The sequence below is a fragment of the Meleagris gallopavo genome, chromosome 7, assembly GCF_000146605.3.
Source record: "Meleagris gallopavo isolate NT-WF06-2002-E0010 breed Aviagen turkey brand Nicholas breeding stock chromosome 7, Turkey_5.1, whole genome shotgun sequence".
In the NCBI taxonomy this organism is placed as follows: Eukaryota; Metazoa; Chordata; class Aves; order Galliformes; family Phasianidae; genus Meleagris; species Meleagris gallopavo.
The window spans coordinates 4,521,231-4,537,885 of NC_015017.2; the positions used below are offsets into that span (position 1 = coordinate 4,521,231).

The window sequence follows — 16,655 nt, forward strand, 5'->3', positions numbered from 1 at the left end:
CTCGGGGCAGCCTGGTCTGCTGGTTGGCAACCCTGCACATAGCAGGGGATTGGAACTGGATGAGTATTGTGGTCCTTTTCAACCCAGGCCATTCTACAGTCACCATGCCATTTACCTCCTGCGTGGATAACAAGATTCAGCTCAGCTCGCTCTCAGTGAGGAAGACAACCAGTGACAGAGGAGGCCCAGAGGTGCTCAAAACAACCGCAGAAGCCTTAAGAAGGGAACATAATCCTGCGCCTGTGTGGAGCCATTTAGCTCCATCCCCTCATTGCTGGGGAATTTCTCACTGGCATGACACGCGTCAGACTGCCCTCATTTTGCGGCTGTTGCAGTTTGCTGCAGCATTTGCAGTGATCTCAGGCAGTAATCAAATCTGTTGGTAGTGCTTCGTCGTCCATAAATCCCATTGGAGTCTGGCCCATAAATAGTACGCTACAGCATGCAGCTGCACACAGAGCAAGAGCAAATGTTCCACTCGGCGGCTGCTGGCTCCGATCGGGTTGAGGAGTTGATCATGTTTCCACCATTTGGCTGAGTTTTATTATAGCTGCCTCTCCTTTAAGGCACACTCCCACCAACGAGGGGGAGACCACAGCATCACTGAGCACCACTGGCTCTGTGTTGTATGAGTGAGTATTGAATTACTTGCTTTGTGAAAGAGGAGCAATGCTATTAGTACTCACTTCCCTGATTTGTGACAGGCTATATCAGTGTGGGAGGAATTAAGAGACATTCCTCACAAGAAACATCTTGGTATCCTCTACTTGCTTTCCTCGCAGCAAGATTTAAATGTGACGTGTGTAACCACAGATCCTCTGTATCTCCAGTGGAAGCCTCTGCAGGACACAGACAGCAGAAACAAGGGCTGTACCAGAGCTGTACACAGATTGACACACACCTTTTATCGTAAAAACGTCATGCTGTGCCCATGCAGACAAACTGAAACCTTGAGAAACTTCAGATGATGGAAGCTGCACATGCCATCCTGCTATGGCTCTGATCTGAATAGGAGCTATCTCGCACTCCTATTGAAGGTAACCTGGGGGCTCTGTTAAAACTGGGAGAATCAGGTTGGATTCAAGCCTATAAAGTCTCAATGTGATGCATCAACAATTCTCCAAACATCGGAATACCATTCAAAGGGAAGAAACTCAGAGAACAGAGGTTTGGAGGTGACATCTGAGAGCACAGAAGCATAGAATCATGGAGGTTGGAAAAGACCCCTAGGATCATCTTACATATTTCAGTGGACGTGTCTCCCTTGGACTGAGGCTCAGCAGACAAGTCTCCTTCCCCTGGCTGCAAATGCCAAGCTGGGGCTCCTCCAATAACTCATTTGGCACTTCACTGCTTCGTTTTTCTCCCACATCCTTAAGCTGAGCAGGCAACCCTGAGCTGCCCAACACTGGAAGCTCACAGAAGATGTGCACTGTGAAGGTAAGTCCAGGGAACCTGGCAGAGGCAGAGTGTGATTTGTTATGAAGTGGATCAGGACCCTGCCCCTGCCAGCACACAAGCCTATGCTCTGGATGAACTCTGAGGAGCGCACAACCCAGCAGCAAGGAAACTGCCACCAGCTCTCAAAAAAGATGGCAAAAGGCTGAGATGCTTAACTTCATCACCACAAAGGTCACCTGCCTGTGTGAAAACTGAGTTATAATGAAATGTGCCACGTTTGCTGGCCAAGAGCGTCAGAGAGCTATTAAAAACAGCAGGGATCTCTTGGCCATCTACTCTACAGCAGGGCAGGCACCCTGGCTGGCTGCTGGGCATGCCTTCTGCAGCTCCAGCTGAAGCACTGGACGTAACCTTTAGATGTGACACAGGGCTAGGAGTTCTGCATGGGCATGAAATTAAGGCTGAGAGAAAAGAAAAGAGAGAAAAATTCAAATGGCAGTTTGTGACGGCCGTGGGAAAGCAAACTTTGTCCTTCAGGAACATACTGAAGGCAGGAACAAAATCAACACATGCAAAAAATAAAATACGAAGAGAAATAAGGCATACCAGGGGTCTCCTCTGATCCAAAATAGAACTGGAAACCAGACTGAATTGTGACCTTAAACTGAACTAGAAGCAGCAGATCTGTGCTTTCCAAAGGGATGAGCACATGCTGTTAAGCACTGGGATGGTAATTCAGGCTCCCAGTGCTCAGAAAGGAAAAGTGTGCCAGACTACCGATAAACCATTCCCAACATCCAAATCTTCAGAAGTGGTAACATTTCAATGTGCAGGGTACCACAGACTTGATCAAACAATTTTCCAGCTCTCTCTTTGCCTTGAACCCACCTACCAGAAAGTGTGGCTATTCACCTCTTTGTTTTTACCCTCCCCATATGGTTGTTTCCCATTGGATTCTTTCTTTTTCAATTCTAACAATGCACCTCACAATACAACATGTTTTTGTGGCCCCAGAGACATCACGTGGAGCAGAGGCAGCTGTTGCCCACTATTTTAAAACCCATCCATAGTAACAGATTTCCAAAGTGAAGTGATTTGAGAAACCTTGAGTAGGAGGACAGACATTCAAGTCAAAAATCCATGAAAGGAGGCTGCTATTTTTTAATAAATGGAGGAAAGTGGAGGGGGAAAAAAAAAAAAAAAAGCAAAATTGCTCTCAGAAAGTCACTCACAACTGCTGAAATCTCTGGCCAGTAAAGACCAATTACCATCTTCATTAATGAGCAAAGGATGACAGGGAAAGCAAGTCTACACCAGAGTGCACAATGGGGAAAAACAACCCTATGCTGCAGAAGATCCCAACACCACGTTTCTCCTGGCAGATGTCATCTCATCCCAAGAGCTGCCATTGCCACTTCTTGCTGCACTATTTTCTTCAGCTGTCTAATCCCCAGCTGTGGCAAGCGTGCAAGCTCCGGAGAGCAGCACTCACAACTGTGCTGTGGCCTTGGGTTTCTCTTCCCCTCTGGAGGGACAGGACTGTAGAACAAAATGCTTTTGTCAAGTTAATTAGGAATTGGGGGATGTCTCTTCTTAACTCTATTGTGCAGGTGGCAGATGTCCTAAATTAGATGCATCAGGGATACTGCTCAGTGTTTAGCACCCTTGGAGAGGGGAGCCAAGGGTAGCAGCCAAGGGCAAGAAGAAGACTTGCATTAAACATTAAAGTCCACAGCAGACCAACTTGATTACAGTTATTCTTTACACTCTTACAATGATTACAACACCATATAAAATCTTTGTGGAAATTGAAGCTTTCAGAAGCGGAGATAAAAACCTCACCTCCAATAATGACAACTAAAAGAGGACTGGAAGAAGTTTAAAGGAGAAAAACGAAAGAAAGCAATGCAAATTAAAAATCCCAGCAGGGCCCACAGCCACACTGGAAGCTTCCTCAGGGATATCTCCAAAGCCAGGGTCCAAAGTAGCACAAGCCCTAGTGCTCTAGTTCTAGTTCATGATAAAAAGATGAGTTAGAGTCTCAATTTATGATCATAAAAAGCACAAATGGAAGAGATATTTCCAGCACTAACTCCTATCAAATACCAAATGCAGCAGGCACAAAGATGGAACTCATACCTCCCAGGCTGGTAAGTATGGCAGTTGTAAACGTAGATCTGTCCCCCTCTCCAACCTATCCTATAGAAGCTGTATTAAAATGACATTCAACATGGGAGGAGGGAGACACTGGCTGGAGATTGTGAACAATACAGTACTTCCTATCCCTTGGGAGATAGATCCAACTATGTGAAGGTTAGATCCAAGTTCCACCCATCCACAGATTTCCAGATGCCTTGATTTTCAGAACCCTCAATTATTTCAACAGGATTTTATCATAATACGAAATCCTGTGCACCATCACAGGGAAAAAAGCAGAAGTCAGGAGACCCTACGCCAAGTCCCCCAAAGGTTATAATTCGATTCTAAGCAACATCCTTGACCATGCCAATTCAATTCACATAAGCACAGTAAGAGAATAATTAAGAAAGTGTCTCCAATCATCATCTCTGTGTAAGATTCACAATGGCAAATCAAACACACAAAATAAATTCATAACAATTTCTGGAAGAGAAGCACTGGCTTCAAGTCACCGCAGCGCATATGGCTTGGTGCTATTGCTAGTTACAAGTATTCAAACATTCAGTTAAATTGTTTACTTTAGAAATCTACAAGGAAAGAGACCCAACTCCACATGCCACAGGAATTCTGCCAGAAAACACGTCACAGATAAAGAGGAGCCAAAATGAAACTCTGGCCAATGCCTGCCAGCCAGAAATGCTCCACACAGCACCTGGGGACAAAACGGATCATGCGGATCCCACGTCTCAAAGCATGAAGCCTGCCAGGGAACATCCTATCGTCCCCCTGGGGAGGCTAAAGCTATGAGGCATTTGAGATTGCAAATGTAGAGGAAGATCCTTTGTGTGGAAACTACCTGTACTTCATTTCATCACATCAGTTGCAAAACATTGCCGGCATTCTGCTCTCCTGGGACTGTGCAGGAATCACAGAATATCAATCAAAAAAGCAGATAAATACCAGCAGGCAGCATTTCATCTGCACACAAGAGATGAAAGCATGTTTGAATTTTGCAAAAATCACTCAATTCCTACCTCTATGGGTAGTATCATTACTTGAATAAAGAAAAAACACTACAGAGCAGTCACTTGAATTTCTAATTTGATTCAATTTAGTTGAAATGTCGTATATTCTTTGGCAACGGTCTTCACCAGATATATTCACTTGACACATTTTTTTTCAAAATATCTGATGAGAACTAACGATGAAGCTTCAGGAAATAAAAAATGCTCGGTGGTCTACTAGTTAACCAAAGTGGTCCAGATTTCAAATTGAGTAAAGTTATCTTTACCCATCCTTGAAAACTCCAGAAACTAAAATTCATTTGCTAAAAGGGATGGATAAATAATTTCTACATGGCCATTTCCAAGCAAAAAAAAAAAAAAAAAAAAAAAGGTACGTACAACTGTTTTTAGGAAGTCATAGGCCTGGAGTACATGCCAGGTTACTCTTGCATGTGGACGTGGCAGCAACATCTTCCCTGATCCAGTCTGTCACCCATTTACTTTGGAGTCCTCAAAACCACAGAATGAACGACTTCTTCAATGTACTTGCCATTGACTTTTCAAACTGCTCTTTCCACAATCGTTCATCCAAATCAGTTGTGGCACTCAAGGTCCAGCTGCACTTGCTGTTCTCACTTGCATGGTTTGAAATTCCTCTAGGAAAAAAAAAGGAAGAAAAACTTATAAGGAAAAGGGTTAAAAATAAAAGTTGCACCTGCAAATGTGCATCCCACAGCCAACTGTTGAAGCTCTACTGACATAATGAAGCCGCTCAGGGGAGATGAGTTTGGGACAAAAATATTTTAAGATAACAGGCATTTCTGAACTACCTTTGGAGATAACAGTCTCCATAAAATATGTCATCAGTCACTCACTGGCAGCTCTGAAGCCATCTCATGTTGCAAAGCAACAACAGACTTCGACAGAAGTTTAACGAGCAAGAAAAAAACCTTGGGGCTGCCTATTTGAGCAGAAGTGGTTCAGGCTGAGACCTTGCTCCTACCACACTCTGCAGGTGAACTGCCACAGCCCTGAATACATGCATCTTACAGGAAACAGCAGCTTTCAATGCAGTAGTCAGAGTGCTCTAAGTGGAGGCAGAGACAGCCTGCACTGACTGCCAACTGCCCTCCCACAAAGCTTTCTTTATGCTGGAGGTGCCCCCATGGCCACAGGGTCCCCCCAGCCACACTTCCAGTGAGGGTCATCGTGAATCTCCTGCTAACAACCTCTGATCTCATCGGTCACATGAGAAGCAAAGTGACATTCTTGAGCATCACTGTGTCACTTCTCTCCCTACAGCTAAATAAGGGGGACAGCACCAGCGGGCTATTTAAAGAAGGCCAGCAAAGCTATTTGACATCCTGGAGGAGAGGATTTGCACACATATACATTCTTGCTCCCCAAAAAACAGGCTCACAGCTTCACCGTGATGATTCCAGGACCTTTCCAAGGGCTGTTTTCTCATGCAGAAGGCAGGCAGAAGTGCTACGAGCTCAACACAAAGGCCAAGTTCCACCACAGAAAGCTTTAAGCGGCTTCGTCAGGTGCATCCAGGAGGGATCATGTGGCAGTGCTGGGACAAAAGCAGCTCAGTGTGTGCTCCTTCCCCCAGACACCTCTACAATGGGTTGCTGAGTCTCCCTGCTGCCATTAAGTTCAGAAGAGGATGATGTGTGCTGCATGGTGACATTTCTGCAGTAAGGCTCCTTTACTTGCTGCCTGGAGACCTCCTTCCCAGCTGTGGTCAGACAGTGGGAACGAAAATCCTGCTGGGGTCAGAGGATGCCATCCTGCTGGATGGCAGCTGATGCTACCAGAGGAAGCAAGTCCATAGGCATCAAGCTGGTGACAATGCTGGCCAGAAGGCCAGACAAAAAGGCACAGTGTAGACTCCACTGAGCTGCAACAGCTGGGCTGCCTCCAGGGCATGCCTTGCCCAAACACACAATAGTCTCAGATTCCCAAACTTCCAAAGCAAAATGTCACCTCTCCTCCCCATGTCAATTCTCCACCACTAGAGCTACTTTGAAGGTAGCAATAAATACACTAAGAGACACAGACATAGGATGCTCAGAGGCTGAGTGATTTATAAGAAAGTGCTCCTCAAATGCTTGATGCTCATTTGCATCCAGTCAGACAACCACAGTACAGATTATTTTCACAACACTGTGTGTGAGAGAGAGCGCACCAGGACCTGCATATGATAGTGTTTAATCTTCACATCTAAAACCACACAGCATTCCTCAGGGCCTACGGTAAGGAGGCCTGCTGGGGATTTGATATACTGTGAGTGCTGCTCACCTATATTTCGGATGCATTTTTCCAAGGCATTTGCATTTTAGAGTCACTCTGTAACCTACAAGCCAATGCTTGTACAACCACAGGGTAAATAAAGGCCAAAAACAACAATCAGGCTTTTTATGGGACAGTGGAAAGCAAACTACACAGAGTGCTTGGGCAACTTGACTTCTTCCCTGGAGAACAGCGATGTCAGGAGGGTTTCTAACAGGCTGAACATAAGCTGAAGGCAGTGCAGAGCTGCCATCACCTCCAGGGATCTGCTTCTCCCCCCAGCAGCCCTCCTGGTGTGCAAGGGGGATGGAGATGCTCAGGGCTCCGAGGAATGCCTTGTATGTCTCACTGCCACTTGCTGGAGGACGCTGACATCGTCTGGGACAGAATTAGAAAACCTTGAGCGGGAGGGCAACCAGGCACAAGTGCTAAGTCAGCCTGAGGCTATATGTGGCACACCAGTTGCTGCCTCCCTTCCCTCCCAGCTCAGGGTGCATGTACACACACTTCCCCCAGCCTTTCTCAAGCATTTCCCATGCAGGTAAAGGGCAAACGTGCTCTCTCGGCCCTCCCGTAAGCAAATACACTGCGTTAGACTTGTGTTTTCAGACAATCATTCCCTTGCCTGCTCCTCTGAAATCATTTGACTTCAGCCTGCACTACTGATACCCTGTCTGCGTTCTGCCTATGTGTGCCTCTCACCACACTTGGAGGAGCCAAAAGGCGAATCCTTCCTCCTTAAGCACACCCACTGTCTCCCTCAGGCTGGCAGAGCCCTTCACTTGTGCCCATAACCCAGCCTTGGTGTTAGTCAGACACTTAACCTCCCACCAGCTGTAAATCCAGCACCGAGGAGTGGTCATGCTCCTGCCTATCCAAGAACAGGGGAACCTTTTGTCTTAAAGAGCTTTTGGGAAGACTCGCTCCTGTTTCTGAGCCTTAGACAAAAGCTAACAGAAACGCACAGCTACATCTCTATACAAACAAACTCACAGAGGACCTCATCTGACCAAGACAACCCCAAACATGCTGACCTAACCATTTATTGTGCAGTTCTTCCACAGAAACTTGTGTCCCGTAGGTGCCATCGCCTTGGAACCAGCTCTGCTTCCCTGTATCAAAAGTGTCTCACACTGACAAAGCCAAATCATTGATAGAATAATTAGGTTCCACACAGTCAGCATTGCTGCCTGAAGAGAACATCTTGATAATTTGCTGGCAGCAGATCTCTGGTTTGTTACCTTAAACCTGCAGTGAAACATGGGAGAATCAAAGCAGACAAGTGGGCTGGCCAAGGCAGTGATCACCTGTTAAAGAGAGCCCAAGAGCCTCTGCAGCATCTTGATGGGGAAGAACGCATGGTGAAATGGAATATTTATTCCCTCAAATTCATTATGAATTTCAGTAGCTCCAATAGCTGCCTAACAGCCCATTCGCCTTCTGCATCTGGTTACATGCCTGTCCCCAAGCAGTCTCCCCCTGGCAAAGAGTTCCACAACCTCGCTGGTGCAGGAGAAAACATGGGTCCAGTGTGTTAGTTCTGAATTCCCTTGTTTGGTTTCAGCAGGGTTCTCCCTGGACCCCCCTGTAGTTCCTGTGGCTTTGGGTAATGGGATCACCTCCCACTTAGTGATGGAATAAAATAAGTGATCGTACCTGGGCACAGCTTCAAAGTGTTGCAATGCTTTTCAAAGCTCCATGCTTGCCAAATGGTACATGTATGATTATGGCTTTTCCTGCTGACATTGCAGCCCCCCAACCTTCGCTGAAGGAATGCAGCAAATACTCAATTGCAACAGGTGTCAGACAGGAGTTTATCACAGGAAAAAAAGAACATGCCAGACAGCTGAAATGATAAACAATAACAGGGTATGGGACAGCAAAATGAGACCAAACTAATTGCATTTTCGGGTATTTTAGACAATAAAAGACAAAAGGCTCAAAGGGAGCATCCAACAGCTCTGTAGCTTGCTCACTGCCCCAACAAATGGGAGATCCAGCATCCTATTCTGGTGCTGGAATTTAAGCCAGCACCTCCCTCCTCCAAAAGGAGTACCGGCTTCCTGAGCTATATACAATCCTCTGTATATAGAGCCAACCCTTGTTGAGACTAGATCAAAAAGGCAGAGACTTAAAAGGAATTGCAGAGGGATCACAGACCTTCCACTCTGGTGCTGCAATCAGTATCCATCTCTGTGACCCTAGCCTGGAAAAACAACATATTTCATTTCAAAAGTGTCAGGATGAATCAACGCTCCGAGGGGAAAACAAAAACACACACACCTCCGTTTATTAAATCAACTGAATCTGGCTCAAATGCATAAAGCTTTGTGTTGGCCAATACTGTATCTTTATCAAGCTTTTCCAAAACCAGGCAAGCATCAAGCAAGTAGACCAAAGGCCGTGTTTCCATGAGCGATAGGATTAACAGAGCAGCGCAGCCAACAAAAGGCTTCTCATTTGCTAGATTTTTGGGGCCTGATGAAACCTGAAGCCCCCTTCCCACTCACGATGCCTCTCCCCTTCTGCAGGATTCACCCCCAGGAAGAAGGCAACCCCACACTCCCCAAGAGCTGCACACCCGACAGGGCAGATGCCAGCAATATCTCACATCCTCAGCTGCTGCTGCTTGCCCTTAGAAGTGGATCTGGGCAAAACCCAACAGGCGTGAGCCTGGGGGTTTGCTCAAGTGCTCGTGCTCACAGGAAGAGGCTGCTAACAGCAGAGAGGAGCCATCCTGCTGCAGCAGCTGGCCCCAGAGCACAGGGACACATCTCCACGCTTTGCTCCCAGGGGACAGGCAGGCACACAGCCCACACACTCCCAGGGATGTCCTGGGGCACATCCAAGCTTGCTGGGCAGATAAACCCACAGCCTCCTATCCCAAAGGCAGAAATGTTAGGTTAGGGATTTGAATCCTGTCACAGGTGAAATAAGGACCTGCCATCTCCTGCCTTCTTCGCACTTACCCTCTCACTTGATAAGTACACTATTATTTTGTGGCAGCTACTTAGAAAACTTCCTTTTCTGGTGACTTGATGTCCCAGAACATTTGCCTGCTTAGGCCACACTGTGCAGAATCCGCATTAAATTCATGTTTCATTTTTAGAAACCTGCCTTCTTCATTTTAAAATACATTTAATGGTGGCTTTTGGGCTTATTTCATTGCAAACCTCAGGCTACTGCAGAAATTACTGGATTGTCACTGATTCTTCCTTGCGAATACTTATAATGCTCATCTAGTAGACACGTACACACACACACACAAAAAAAACCAAACAGATTTCCTACTAAGGTACATCTCCAGAATTCATTTCTGGTGGTGGACTTTGCCAAAGGTTGGTTTGAGCAACATAAGAGATCGGCACCATACATCAAAGGCATCTAGGCTCTGAACGCTGCACAGCACAGTTCATGTGACAGAAATAACTGCCCCATCAAAGGCCTTGCACTTGCTAGCACAGAGCTCCTGGAGGCTGGAGAATGAATGGGAAAGGGAAAGGCAGACAGCAACCTTGGGTTTCTCTGCAGAAGATCTTAATCATACACACCAGGGGAAACTAACAGGTTCAAAAGAGTTAGAGAAGCTGATTTGTTGTGCTGAAAAGAGTCTGATGAAAACAGAAGAGCTCCTGCTCAAAGCTGTCTCCCAGTGAGACCGAGCACAGAGAGCATGGAGAACCATCCAGAGGTGGAGGGGTAGAAGGATAAACAAGAGAAAAAGGATGGGCAGTCAGACAAGAAGAGAGCAGAAATCTCCGGTATCTGATGACTGGTTTCTGATCATAACTACTTTCTAATGAGGAAACCTTCTGTGGGGGAAAATATCATCCAGCTGACCTCCAGTCATCAGGAGCTCAGCTTATTCAAAGGAAACGAAAAAAGATCAAAGGAAAAATTAAGCAGTGTCTTAAATGTGATAGAAAGGAATCATGAGAGCAGCTGAGAAACGCTCAGGGTCCGGACAGGCGCCTTGGCTCAAGGTACTGCAGCGTTTTCCTTATTTGTCTGCTTTATTTTTAAACACCCAGAGCCTTTGCTCGATCAACACTTTCCTGTAAATGAAGGAAGCAGAGGAGTGCAAGACTCTGGGGAGAGAGGCAAACAAGGTTGGAAATTGATGATCTTCCCAGCCATGAAAGTCAAAATGCCTGCTTGAAACCAAACCCTCCTGGAGCACTACACAGGCATGGGGCAGAAGAGGAGGGAAGAAAAGGAGATTTATTACTTCAGCAGAGTTGAAATTCTGATGAGAAAAAAGAACCGTTCAATCCATGCCCGAATGTTAACAGCAGATCTGAAAGTGGATTTGTCACATTTCCCCTTTACTTTTCACAAAAAATTTAAAAAAAAAAAAAAAAAAAAAAAAAAGAACAGAGGAGGTTGTTACTGGGGTTTTTAAAGGGGGGGAAAAAGCCTCCGAAGTCCCTTGATCTTCTGAAGCCCTGAACTCTTATATTCCATTTATAGCCCGAGCTGGAATGACACCCCCTCGATTAGGGACTGTCCAATCCAGCTGCATGTGTCAGGATTGTACAAGGCACTAAGTGAAATATATATATGCCCTTATAGAGTTTAGCACACTGGGTCCACCTCCAGGGCACGGGCTGTAGCTCATTCCGACCACCGCTTCTCTCCCAGGAATCGTTTTCAGGGGGGTCTTCAGGTTTTTTGGGGGAGCCACCTTCACTCTCAAGTTTAAGCAACACAAAATGGCACCTAAGAAGGACGTTAAGAAACCAGCAGCAGCAGCAGCACCAGCACCCGCACCCGCGCCAGCACCTGCACCAGCGCCCGCTAAACCCAAAGAGCCAGCAATCGATCTCAAGAGCATCAAGGTAATGGATGAACGCGTGCTGATCGCTGACCCCAAGCACTCCCAAGAGGGAAAATTAGCAGAGTTCTTGCTGAAACCTGCAGTGAAATGTTGTGTGTGTTTGGCTCCCGTCTGGGGACTGCAGTGTAATGAATAAGTAACCCCTTATGGGCAGTGGATTTCTTGAGCTGCTGAGCTTTTGGTTGTTTTGGTAGCTTGGAGGGGTGTGAGGCATGGCGCATGATTTAACAGAAGAGTGGAGCTTGGTGACTTCAAGCGTATTGTGGAGGGTTACCCTCATAACTTCTTACCAAACCAGCATCAGCCTGACTTGATTAGTAAAGCTGAATTTACAAGTTCCACTAATAAAAAGAAAAAAAAAAAAGAAACAACCCAAAGAAAACCCACGAAAATTAATCCCCCAAACCCTGAAGTAGGTGCATGAGGACTGGAAAATGTTACTAGAACTTGGAATGAAATGCTTTCCCACAGCATGGTACTAAAAACAGATGTTATTTTGCAATTTCTCCTCAAAGTTCTTCCCAAATTTTTGCAACCACTCAACGACCCGTTGGGCATGTGTTTTAAGATCACCACTGCTTGTCTTTAAAAGCAGCAGAGATGAAAAAGATTTGGCAAATTCACCTATTTTCATTTTCTCTGTAAAATGAACACTGAAAAACACGATGAGCTAGAAAGCCATGAATGGAAGTGCTTCCAGTTATTTCCTCTCACCTTTTCATAATTGCTCAAAATTCATAATTTGCTGCAAATTGAGAGTAAGCAAGAGGAAAAGGCTTCCAGAGGTTTCCCTCTGACTGCATGCCCATTGGAACTTATTCTGAATTTAGACTTTGCATGCCATCCAGCATCACCGATCCTTGCCGTAACCCTCTGAAAAGAATCCCCCAAGCACTCCTCAAAGGGAAATCTCTATTTAGGAAAGAGTAGGGGGAGGTTAAGCAGTTAAAGAGATGAAGGGACAGACCTATTTCTCTGGGCATGACTATAAATAGTTGTTCTCCACCTACCTGACGAGCTGATTGGTCCTGGGACCAATTTGCTGATAAGGAATCATGCCTACTATGAAGAAAAGAAGGAGTACAAGGACTCCTAATAGGAGCTACTCATTTTAATCTCATGATGAATTCTGTTTAAGGTATCTTAATACATGCAGTCTGTCATCAATATAGTCCCAGGATTATGACCCACTTAGTGAAATTCCTCAAGTTGTCTTTGATTTTCACCACTGGTAGCCAGCATTCTGCTGGAACAGCACATAGCTCCTTATAAGATTGCAGCTGAACTCACTAGCAAAGCAAAACAAGAGCAAGAGGGGGGAAGAAAAAAAAAATTGAAATATTTAAAAGAATCTTAGTGAAAGCTACACAAAAGCCTACTGTTTTTGAGAATACCATCTAAAAATTAGATTAGACTTCACATTTTGCTCATCTCAGAGATGAAGGGGAACACAAGCTAGATTGCCTATGAAATAATTTAATATGATTTGATAGCTCTCTATGTCCAGTTCATTAGGAGAAAATAGAATTTTCAACTTCAGTGATCTCAGCTAATCTATCTTAACATAAATAGACTTAATAGTGTATTACCAGCTAAAAAAATAGCAAGCTGCAGTCTAAGGCAATCCAACCCACTCTTCTGCACAGACAGCTCTCCTCTACAGCAAGGGGTATATGCCAATAGCAAAAAGAGAATGCTCTAGGTTTTATCAGATCCAATATGACAAAAAAGAGTCTTCGTAAATTCTTTTTTTCTGAAAGATCAGACAACGTTATTCCTCTTTGAAGTATGGGAAAACCTGGGCTAGCAGAACTACTTCCTTAACACTCATGGCAGCACACAAGCATTACTATTCCTGTTTGCAAATGAGTAAAGCTTTGAGCAGCATGATGGAGGATGCAGGTCTGCCCTGCAGTGTGGCTGGCACAGTCTCCGTCCCATCACAGCCTTAGCAGGCCAGGAAGCCTCAGAGGTGCAACACAGCCAGAGAGAGCCCCCCAGCAATGAAGGGCCCACCCAACTGCACAGCGATCACCACAAGGTGATGCAGAAACCCACACTGCTTGTAAAGGAGACAGGTCCCTCCAGTACCAAGCCTTCCCCCCATACCTGGACCTCCACGGCAGTCCAAGGGTTGCTCAGATGGACGTGGCACCTCCAGGGTCAGCTCTTTGAGCACACAACAGGAACAACCACAGCGCTTTTGGCATGGTGTCTTGCAGCAGGACTGGACAACCTCCTGAAGTGCCAGCCAGCCATCCTGGGTTACCCATTTTCACACACTGAGACCTCAGGAAATTAGGGGAAATAGTCTCCTCTTCTGAGCAATTTGACCAGGAGATGCATGTAGATGTATGTAATTGGGTACAGAAATACACATTTTCTGAGTTTTAGCTCAGTCCCTTCTTTTAGCATTAATGAATCCGGAATCCTTCAATTCAACCAGCAAAGGGTCAGCACAGAAAAAGGCACAGCACCATTTCCACCACAACTTAAGAGCCAGAGAGTACCTAAACCTCAGCTTCTGACCAGGACTCTCTTCTGATCAGCACCCTCTTCTGGAGCTCTTGTGCTGATCTACCACGTGTGCAGTCAAAACCCCCAGAACTTTCATCAAGACTATCAAATGGGCTCCCCTATGCTCACCAGGGGAATTATCAGTCATCTTGGTGCTTGATGCAAACAAGGGATTCCTGAGATTACCGGGCTGTGGGGCCAGCAACGTTCTGGAGAGTCACCAAGCCAGTAGACACACAGAAAGGCTTCCTTAGTTTTTACATCTAAGCTCCCTCTACTCATTACAGCTGGAGTGGGTAAGGGTAGAGCTGCCAAATCAGGGTTTACATCAGCCAAATAAGCCAAATCTGGTGGTGCACCTCGTTTTCAATGGGCATCAGAAATCATAATGTTCTCCAAAACAAACAAGAGGTTACCCAATATTAGTGGTCATTCTTCTGGGGATATTCCTCCCATCGGATGCCTTGCTTGGTCATTCTTTATGCGGTCTGATTTTGAGCCCCTTGGGATGCACACTTTATAAGCCAAGCTTAAGAAGTCTTAAGCTGGGTTCTTGCAAAGTAGGCACCCAAAATCACCTAGCATCCTCAGAAGTGGCAATGGGCCTTTCATCTTCTCTTGTTACTACTGACCGTTCTTTCCAAATACACTTCAACCCAATTGAAGCAAATGACTTAGTAACGTACTAGCAGCTAGTGTGAGATTTTCTATTTTTGAGCACCATCTATTGACTAAAACCCTGAGTAACAGGAATATCAGACTGCTAAAGACTCAAGTCTCTGAACTCAGCCTTACCCTCAGCTCACTATAGGTTATAGTGCAACCGGGACAGAAAGGAAATCAAGGCAAGCACTGAGAACAGGAGGAATTCATTTTGATGTCAAAGATTAAAGACCTTTTTTTCCCCTACTCAAGAAACAACAACTCTAAATTTGCTTTGCATAAACCTTTCAAGTCTAAATTTATATTTCTCCTTTTCCAAAAGTGTGTCCTGGGACTTAAAGTCAAATACAAAGCTTAAGAATTAAATCACTGACAGGAGAAGAACAGGGTGATGGACACACTGGAATATTACGAGCTGGACTTCAACAGGAACCAACCATGATTTAAAGAATAAATAACCATTTAAGTCATTTTGTTAAGAGACTCCTGGAATTTAGTACTTAAAACTGTAGGAAGGACATTCCCCCAAAAGTTAGCTCACCTGTTTTATTAACTTTCTTCTCATGTGCATCCCTCAGCGAGAAGCTCTGAGCAGATGAGCAGCACTACTACAAAACATTTACAATGAGAATTTCTCAGGTGTTCGGTTTTGCAACAAAAGGCTGAACTTTAAACTTCAAACCAGAAGCAGTTAGACAAGTTTTTTCTCCTGTTTAACTTTGTCCCTACCACTAACATGAAGAGTGTGCTGCTTTTTTCTACTGGAATTTTGAAGGGCCCTTCCCAGCACATACACCCAGTCCTTGGATCAACACCAGCCTTGCAGCACTGACCACAAGGCTTTGAGATCTGGAGATGCTGAGCTCAGTGCTCTTCTCTGTAGTGATTTGGATGTGTAGCACTCTGATCCAGCGTCACACCAGGTCCTTTACTGGTGTCCTTTACACCTGAGTGTCTTTCCCAAGTACCCATGGTGTAACTGATGCTCCTTTTGCACAGTGGTGTTTTCAAGGAGACTGATTATGCCATACCCTATTGTAGATACACTACCTACATATTTGTGGGGAAAGTAATTCATAATTATCAACTAACAGATACTTGCTAAGGCCTTGTGTAACTGTGTGATGCATGACAAAGCCTGCTGCGTGGATGCAAGCCTGTGTGATTGTTTTGTTTTTAAATACAGAGCTCTTAAGACTGCAACAAGTGTTTCTCCAAATGTCCTTAACTCTTAATATGTTCAGTACTCAAGAAGGTCATCTCTGAACACGCACTGCATTGGATATAACCAGAGAGGTAAACTCACTAAATGCACTGACAGAAAGCTGCTGGGCTGGAGGGCAAGCAGGGCTGCAAATGTCAGCTGAAGTGCTCAGAGAGCAATTGCACCGCAGACAAACTCCTTGTGAAGTGGCAGAATGAGAACAGCAAGGTTAACAGTAGCTTTGCTCATAGCATTAAGGGCTTTCTTAGAAACTGGCAGGTTCCTGGCTAAAATTTTTGGCTCAGGCCTTTAGGTTATGCCTGACCCAACACCAGCGACTCTCCAGATTCTTTGGGATGGATTTACCTACTAGACAAGGTCACTGGTCCTAAGTGCCCTTCAGGTAGGAAGGAGACAAACACCAATAAGACTTCACCTTACAAGATGTGAAAGTACCTCCCCGACATCCAGACCAGCTTCCTAAAGTGCTGTTTAGCAAGGAGCCCCTCAGAAATATAATTTGTCCATATATTTTAGGAGACACTGTCTTTAAATGGTTTTTCACGTTAGCAAAGTAATGGCTTCCCCCCCTCCT

General features: G+C 45.2%; 1 protein-coding gene and 2 long non-coding RNA genes across 3 annotated transcripts in view; 1 reads left to right on the forward strand and 2 right to left on the reverse strand.

Moving 5' to 3' along the window:
- LOC116216792 overlaps nt 1–2,591 on the reverse strand; it is an 18,929-nt gene extending 16,338 nt beyond the window's left edge. The window contains exon 1 of the long non-coding RNA XR_004160256.1: nt 116–2,591. This is a non-coding gene — a long non-coding RNA (uncharacterized LOC116216792). The remainder of the gene's footprint in view (nt 1–115) is intronic.
- A 4-nt stretch (nt 2,592–2,595) lies between these two features.
- The window catches only part of LOC116216793, a 37,170-nt gene continuing 23,110 nt past the window's right edge, over nt 2,596–16,655 (reverse strand). Inside the window, exon 3 of the long non-coding RNA XR_004160258.1 lies at nt 2,596–5,200. This is a non-coding gene — a long non-coding RNA (uncharacterized LOC116216793). The remainder of the gene's footprint in view (nt 5,201–16,655) is intronic.
- The window catches only part of MYL1 (myosin light chain 1), an 18,239-nt gene continuing 13,115 nt past the window's right edge, over nt 11,532–16,655 (forward strand). The window contains 1 exon segment of the mRNA NM_001303193.1: nt 11,532–11,677. Within this exon segment, the coding sequence (NP_001290122.1) occupies nt 11,552–11,677 (126 nt within the window). The 5' untranslated portion in view covers nt 11,532–11,551.